This window comes from Phytophthora infestans, genomic scaffold (assembly GCF_000142945.1).
Source record: "Phytophthora infestans T30-4 supercont1.38 genomic scaffold, whole genome shotgun sequence".
Taxonomy (NCBI): domain Eukaryota; phylum Oomycota; class Peronosporomycetes; order Peronosporales; family Peronosporaceae; genus Phytophthora; species Phytophthora infestans.
Genome location: NW_003303721.1, coordinates 44,339 through 52,638, shown reverse-complemented (window position 1 = coordinate 52,638; position 8,300 = coordinate 44,339). Strand labels below are relative to the sequence as shown.

Here is an 8,300-nt window from a genome sequence, read left to right as displayed (position 1 = left end):
GTACATGACGCTACTAACTCGTGAGATCGAAATCGTAATTGCCGATATCCTCCCTAAATCGTTTGGCATCATTTTTGACGGGTGGACCTTTCGGTCGGAGCACTTCGTCGCGATCTTCGCCCCCTTTCACCACGACGGGGGGACTGAAAACGTGTTGCTCGCCATGGCCCCATTGGTGGATGATGATGTGGACGACCATACGGCCCCTGCACATGTATCTTTCATAGGGGCTATACCAAAGTTCTTCAACAAATCAACCGACAACATTGCTTGCATCGTTGGTAAAAAATTACAGTCAAAACTGTAAAATTGCTGATGAGCTCAATGTCTCTTTTGTGGGTTGCGCCAGTCACCGCCTCCACCTGGCCGTGAACATCATGCTCGCTGAGCACGATCACCTTCTTGATCAAGTCCAGGCCGTCATGATCAAGCTAAAGAGCTCCCTGATCGCCGCTGCTCATTTACGGTAAGTCTTCTTTTAAACTTACACTACTCTGGGATTAAATTCGAATATTTTATATTGTACTTTTTTATGTTTTGTATTCAGCCGAGTGACCACCTTGCGTCCGGTACTTCGTCAGGCGACTCGCTGGTCGTCTGCATTTGCGATGGTCCGCCGCTATGTAGAGCCCAAGGAAGTAATGGATAAGATTGATGACGATGAGATAACGTCGATGCTGCTCTCCCGTCGCGACGATAAGGCTCTTGTGTGTGTTCTAGAGAGCCTCAAGAAGTTCGAGTCAACTTCGAAGCAGCTTCAACAGGCTGATAGTGTGATGCTGCTGGATGTGCGCGACCTGTTCGACGCCTTAATCAAGCTGGCACCAGACGTCAAGAAGTACCTAGTGCCTAACGCATCGATCGGGAAGAGCCCCGCGTTCGAGGAAGCTTGCGTCCAGGTTCTTCTCGGCAACGAGGCAGCCATCCCAGAGGAATCGTTTAACGTGCTTGTCAAGCTTGCGTCTGGTGGGACCCGACCCACCGATATAGAGCCCCCAACCAAGACTGCGAGAGAAGATTTCGAGAAGGACATACTTGTGGAGGCACGTCGTCAGCAGGAGAAAGCACCACGCTTTAAAGACCACGTAGCCTGCATCACGCCCACATCTAACCTTGTGGAGCGCTTTTTCAGCCAGGCGAAGGCTGTGCTGGGAATATACCGCCAGAGCATGACCCCGCTACACCTGGAGTCGATTCTATTCCTCAAGGTGAGCTACTGGAACGCTGTCACAGTGCAGAAGGCTGTGCGTGGTGAGGCTCCCACCAACTAGACGAGTATCAGCCCACTGTATATTGCATGCAATAACACCAATAATTTTGCACCCGTGGTGCTCCAAGCACTTCAAGTTATTCGTATTGCTGTTTTGCCAGTCTCAATAAAAATAACATTTTCGGAACCTCTGGACGCTTGTGGTAGTAGCGCAACTCACGCATCCGGAAGCCACGATCGGGTCATGTTCGCTTCCACGCGACAACATAGAGATTATAGCCCAGATGGCGTCGTTGATGCGGATCTCCATGACGGTGCTCGTCTGAGAGCGACGCAAATGCTGCTAGACATCTCCTTGATGTGTGTCCTTGCCGTCATGCAGGTCACTTCTGGCACTTCTGGTCTGGCTTACCCAGCGGCGAGTATGCACGAGTCCAAGTGCGTACTCGAAATGGGTCTGAGAATGGCCGGAACGCGTGTGATAAATGGCTTCTGGCGCCCTTCCGCACTCTGCAAACACCCGGCAAGCTTGCCTTGACTCGGTAACATTGGTTTGCGGCCCGGTTGGCATCGGCTGGCGTATCTGGCGCCCGATATCGATACTGGAATATCTGGACGAGCTGTTGAAGTATCGACGCGATCCACTGCATCGTGTTTTGGAAAGCAGCCACGCATTCGTTGTTAGTAAAAGTAAGCGCACGTTTTAACCTTTTTAAAATAAGTTTTTAAGCTTAAAAACACACGAAGCTCACCTCGGCGCGGCTCAGGGTGTCCGCTGAGTCTCTGCCTAATCGCTCTGACGCTGCTACGCTAGTCGCAGCGGTTTGCTGAGCCTTTGGCGGGCTACATGCAGCTCGAGCTGCGATTGACAGCACCTATTCGCATCCAACTGATGCACTTGAGTGCTGGGTCTTGTAGCCGTCGATGTGGAGGGGTGGATAGGTGCCGCAAATGTCGTGCTACCTTCTTGCGTACTAGTGCAAACTGGCGGTTGGAGCTCTCGACACCGCAATACCCTTGCTTCGTATGTCGAATGAAGTGGAACTGAACGACAGCTTGCTGTCGGTGGAATGCGAGCTGGGCGACACTACCGTGAGGATGTGGCTGCAGTTTTTTATTGGGGAAAACACGACGTGGCACTTTTTTAAATATTTATTTCATTTTAACATTATATTTAATAATAAATTTTAGCGTAGTTTTACTACGACATCTCAGTGTGATATTGAAGTCGACCACACTGAAAGCAAGAGAAACTCCAGCAACTGGCGGTGGTTTGTAAGTGTTCTTCGGATAAGGGACTTAGTACAAGTGACTCTTTGAGTCGAACGCTCTCCCCTGATGCTAAAGCTACGGCAGCCCCGCCACCTTTTCCCCGGAGGACACGACGCATACGTAGTTAGTAGGTCATCGGTGCACTCGCGCGGTTTCTCGTCCTTGCGAAGCATGCAGCTGTTAGTGTCATTAAAGATAAAGATCGTCTCAATCCCGTCTTCACGCAGAAACTCAATGCTCAACGCCTACCGAAGTACACAAGGATCACATCTCTCCATCTCGGGCTGAAGCCGTTGAAGCACTTCCCATGAGACATGCTGGACCAAATGGCTGTGCGCATTTGCCCGCTGAACATCAAGACACTTATGTCAGTTCTTCTGCGAAAGTGAACAGTCAATCTTTCTACGGACGTTGGCGTACAGGTCCACACATGCACATATCAAAACCAATCAGAGGGCGCATTTCCAACATTTAAACCAATAGAGAAACAGTGTGGTGACGAACAATAACTCTATTATTTGATTGAGGATAGTTTGCGATTTGATATTCCAGTAGCAAGATGATCCCTCGAGCAGTACCAACAGCGTGTGCGGGTGGTGTGGGCGCGCGCCTTGTGTGTGGGCCGTCTACGAAGTGGCAAAGATGGAGTGAACGCAGCAAATATAGACAGGACTAAGCTCCCGATGTCGTCACCAGACCCTCCGTAAGACCCGTAGTTGGTTGTTTATTAATCTTCAGACAGGCAAGATGCAAAGAGCGATGCCTGTGTGCGCTAGCAAGAGACTTCTACAGCTTTGGCCAACCAATTGCGAATATGTAAGTGTATGTATTTAATATGCAGTTTGTTTTTATGTGGTAGTATTAGCTTACTGACTGGCCTGATACTTATATTGCTACGTTTTCTGGTAAATGCGACAGGATCTCCCGTAGAAGCCCGAGCTATTTTTTCTAAAGCTTATTTGAAGCTGTGATAATTCGGTCTGGTGAGCCCCCTCGAAATGAAAAGCGGTATAACACTCTACGTGAAAGCCGCGTTTACACTTTGTGCATCCGTATTTGGATTTTATTGGTAGGCATCCGACGTAAGCTGCAGGTCAATTTTCCGTTACTGTATTAGGTTGAGTTTGGGGTAATCGCATGCAACGAGATATCGCTACCAACAGCCTTGTCAATTCTTCGGGCTTTCGCTTCTTTTGGCGCCTCAAACGCTGTTGTTTGACACTTTTCTCGTTGCATATTAGCGTACCCACTAGCGTTTGTTTGAACTCTCGGAGTCATACTGATGCTGACGTTAAACTGGTGATGTGGCGTTTGCAATGCGAATGCATTTATGACTGAAAGCTTTAACAACCTGAATACAGATATGTACATACGCTTCAAACGGCGTCTTGTTGGATTCGTACAGCGTAGTCGGCCATCGCGATCGACAGCGTTCACGCATTTGCTCTATACAGCGATGAGGGTTGGGGCCACGAGCTGCGTACGATCCAAAATTCTATCGCCGGTCCAATGCAATAACGGCACAGTACCATGGCAACCCTTTACTACCTCAGGTGAATTTGAGCTGAGAGTAGAAGCTGACATAGCTCTCTTTAGATCGCTCGAGTAAAAGAGCACGACCTTTCGATCTTTGAACACGACATATTCAGCGTTTTGGGCGTAGCCAGCGTCGGTACGTACTCAGTGCGCTGCTTCCTCGGAAGAACTTTGTGTTTCTTTTTGTGTGCAGCATCATTTGTTTTGTAGCTGTGCTCCGGGTCCACGGCAGATGCCAGTTCCCACGGCCCTCAGTCCTGGCTAGCAACGCGTTTCACGGCTGGTTCAAGAGCAAACGTGTTGAATTTGTCCACTAGATTCAAAAATAACCGTACCAAGCAGTATGACTTCTCCATTGGTGAAGGCGTCAATGGCACGCGCGTACGTGTGGCGCGTGTAGAAGTTGTCTGATATTTGCAAGCGGCGACCAGTAGGTGAGCGGATTGTGCTGGAATGGTGTACTGCCATGACTATCCAAAGCGCTGTAGCCGATTTGTGATCGATGAGGATGTCCGGCAGTGATAGCGGCTTTCACAATGGTGTTCGATGCGACGGAAGCAACTGCGTATACCGCTCAGCCGGCGTATACTGTGTAGCATTGCTCATTATCCCATAGTTGATGCACGTATAGCGAATTCCATCCAGCAACTGAGTAGAAATGCAGGCCGTATTTGGCTGACTTGGAGGGCATGCACGTCCTCACTCAAGAGCGTCCCTTTGGTACGAACTGAGATCTAGTCAAAGCTACGGACGCCTAATGATACGGCTGCTTCCGCAAAGCGCTTCTGGGAGCGCTGCAATAGGACTCTGTAACGGCGCAGCGGATCTCGAGCCGTATTGAATGTCACCAAGGAGGGCGGACGAAGTCGCAGCGCAGCTCGAATATGCTGAAAGCGATCTCGACACATAGTCTCTATAGAGGAAGTCTGCTCGAGAGACCGATCTTTGGACAAGTAATCAGCGACGGCGCTGAACGGACAGAGATGCATGGCCATCTCCAGGCCCAGGTAAGCATTGAGCTCGCTTTCACTTACAGCCTTCTTCCCCTCTGATTCGATTTAGCCGATGTCCACCCTCTAATACTCTGACGCAGTGTAGGTGACGAACAGCGATAATAGGCCATAGACTCCTTCCTTCTCGTAAACATCTCTACCGAAGGACTCCATGGTTAATTGTAGCCTACTCTCCTCTTGAATTTTCCTAAAGTATGTATTTTCTGAGTGCGTCCCTGATGTAAGGGCCGGTGCAGGTCGTGGAGCGTCTCTGTGGATAGACTCAGGCTGACGTGGGCTTGCAGACGCAACCACCAGGCGTAGGTCGTCGTAGTCATCGCCTGCTACAGTCTCGTCATCGCTTTGGACGTTTCAGGCTCCGGTAACAGCCTCCTCCATTTACTCACAGTCGAACGTCTGGAGGTGGAGGGGGAAGCGAGCCTCTATAGCTCTTATAGTGCACGCAGCCGCTAATTTGTTCTGGTCATGATTGACTCTGTTACAGGGTCCCCAGAACCTATAGGTTACGGTAGCAAACATCCCCTACACACAGCCGCACATTATGGCCAATGTGAGTGTGAGTTGCTCTGGCTAACAGGTCCTGGAAGACCCGTACCGATACTCGTTGCTAAAGGTTTAAGTACAATCCTGCTCATATCCGTAGCTATGAGCTGCGTCATGATGCGTGTACTTCATTCGTAATAGTTTTCACTGCCTGTTAGCTTGAAGTCGATCTTGTAATTGGACATTGAGATAAGCTTCGCCATCTCCTCCACCTGCGAGCAATCCTCATTCTCTCTGCCTACTTCTCCTTCTTGACGACGTCCATTGGAGCTCTGCAACTCACTTGCATCACTCCTCTGACTGCCGACATTGCCTGAGCCGTACTTATTCGACGCCCCATTCCGTAAATGACTAGGAGCGACCTCTTCAGCCTGCTGTAACCCCGATTGTCGAGCTAGAGTGTTTACCAACGAGCTCAGTTGCCGAGCAACCGCGAACGTCCCATCACAATGAGGAGTGCCAGCGTTGGGCTCATAGCCTTAGAGATATACACGTTGTCTCGGAGCGGCGTCTGCTGGCCGAGAGCGCGTCCCTACCGGAATTGATGACACCATAGCGATTTACAAACACTAGCGTAGAACAACAACATAGATGGGCAGAAGCTCCCAGAGGGACTTGCGCTTAGGAGCGAGAGCTCGAGATCGTGCTTCTTGCACGCCAACTTCCAAGGTATCGAGCTTTATTCTGCAGCTGCGCAACCCTGTGCAGTATATTTACTATAGGACTGCAATCCTAGTCAAACGCTCATTTATCAGCCTCAAATGGCAACAGTTACTGAATGCATACCCCGGTTGCTTTCTCAGTATGTGGCTGTACTCACATGAGTTGCTAAAATCTGCCATACCGAGATATGGCATGGTCGGTGCTAAGTTCTTCTTCAACCCCGATATGTGTACTCCCCCGGAGTATTTCTAAAGGGTAGCTTATTTTTGCCTAGTAGTCCCTTAATGAGGGACCCTTTTGGGTCCAGCCAGATCCAGTTTTTACGGCTGTGAAAGCAGGTTGATGGCATTGTTTTAGTTTTTAAAGCACTTGCAGTCTTTATGATACCATGGACAGCTCGCCAGCTCGCTGTGCTCAGCCGTGCTTTCTTGGCCAACCGTAAGACGCAATGGGTGCACAGCAAGACTTAAATCTGGGCGCAGAACATGAAGGAGTATATCAGCTACGCGGGCTAAATGCTGACCTTCGGTAACGATAACTGTGGTCAGGCGTGGAGACGGACGAAGACTTGATGGTCAAGTTTCCGCTATTTTTCGCCCTCTGGGCAAGCTTGAGATTGTCCGTGTGGCCTGCGGCAGTCTCCACTCGGCCGCTGTCACTTCGACCGGAGACGTATATTCATGGGGATGCGACTACGATGGAGCATTAGGCCGCGTTGTAGGGATTCCGCTTTTGTGTTCCCAAAACGAAGCCCAAATTGACCAAACGTGTCCAAAGAATTATCCTCTAGTAAAATAGCTTACTGCAAATTAGAATTTATGTGATAACGTTTTAAGAAAGTAGCCCTTCATCCAATTCCACAAATTATATTTTTAATTATCCTTCGAACTTACAAATGTTTGACAATGTATGTATATACATTACAATACCAAAAATGTCATCTTTATCGTTGCCGAAGGATGCTTGGATACGTATATAATGATGCATGTTGTGGAGGGCGCTGGCGACGGTGCCAAACGTTGACAAGTTGGTCGAGATACTTCTTGGCCTTTTTCCAAGTACTTCGACAAATGCTTAAAATACTGGGATGTGTAGCTTTAAATGTTTCGGCGAGCCTCCGATTGTACGCCTCCATCGGGTTATGAGTCCCGTCGACTATCTCGACGTCTTCTTCATCATCCCGGAGATATTCCAACAAGCAATGCCGTATGTATCACACTATGTCTTCTCAAAGTAGACACATAAGGTCTGCCTATTGCTATGCGATCCGGCTCGGTAGGCACGCCGATGATACGGTACAGCTTCTTTGTGACGAACGGAATACCTTCTTTCGCAGCACCTTGGCTGGTAGCACAGTGAGTACGCCGACCACTCCAGGTTCCATATCAGCTGCAATCTCCGCTTGTAATATATCTAATGAGAGCATTTTTCGTAGCAGATCTTGCTTCCAGGGGAAAAGGCAACCAGCAATGTGTACACTCTCGAATTGGTCGCGGAATCCAAGGTGAGTCGGCTGAGTCCGCGGACGGCACAGAGAATGCTGCTGTGGCAGCAAGCGCTGGTAGCAAACCAGGCGCGGGGCTAAGGGAAGAAGCGTGCGAAGAAGGCGTGGCCGAGCGACAGACACGTGACGCGTTCGATAGTGCACAAGACTGCGGAAGGAATGAACGAGTCTGCCCAGCAGGAGAAGACGCCGGACAGTGTCGTGAACAGCGTAGTGGAAGCGGACCACAAGCACAATGGACCTTCTATGCGTAGCCAACGACTTGAGCAATGGCGGAAGGCCATGGAAGAAACGCTGAGTGCTCCAGAAGCGAACGGGTGTGGAAGGTAGTGGGTGCGACTAGAGAATTACGAATACTTCACACCAAGTGGGTGCTTAAGACCAAGCAAGACGCTGAGGGAGCAATCGAGCGCTTGATAGCGCGGCTCGTGGCCTGTGGGAACGAGCAGAAATTCGGGGTCAACTACTGCATCACGTTCCCAGCTGTAATGGACATGGGAAGTGTCAAGATAATACTCTGTTTAGCAAGGAAGTGGCGCGTACCCTGCGAAGCATGGGT

General features: G+C 49.7%; 1 protein-coding gene across 1 annotated transcript; it reads left to right on the top strand.

The window, feature by feature from the left end:
* Window positions 1-4,388: 4,388 nt before the first annotated feature.
* PITG_15002 (uncharacterized protein) lies at window positions 4,389-6,946 on the top strand (the record flags this gene model as incomplete). The annotated part of the gene is made up of 5 exons (XM_002898145.1): window positions 4,389-4,399; window positions 4,938-5,025; window positions 5,534-5,581; window positions 6,153-6,243; window positions 6,786-6,946. 5 exons carry the CDS (start codon window positions 4,389-4,391, stop codon window positions 6,944-6,946), a joined length of 399 nt encoding a protein of 132 aa, XP_002898191.1.
* Window positions 6,947-8,300: the final 1,354 nt, after the last annotated feature.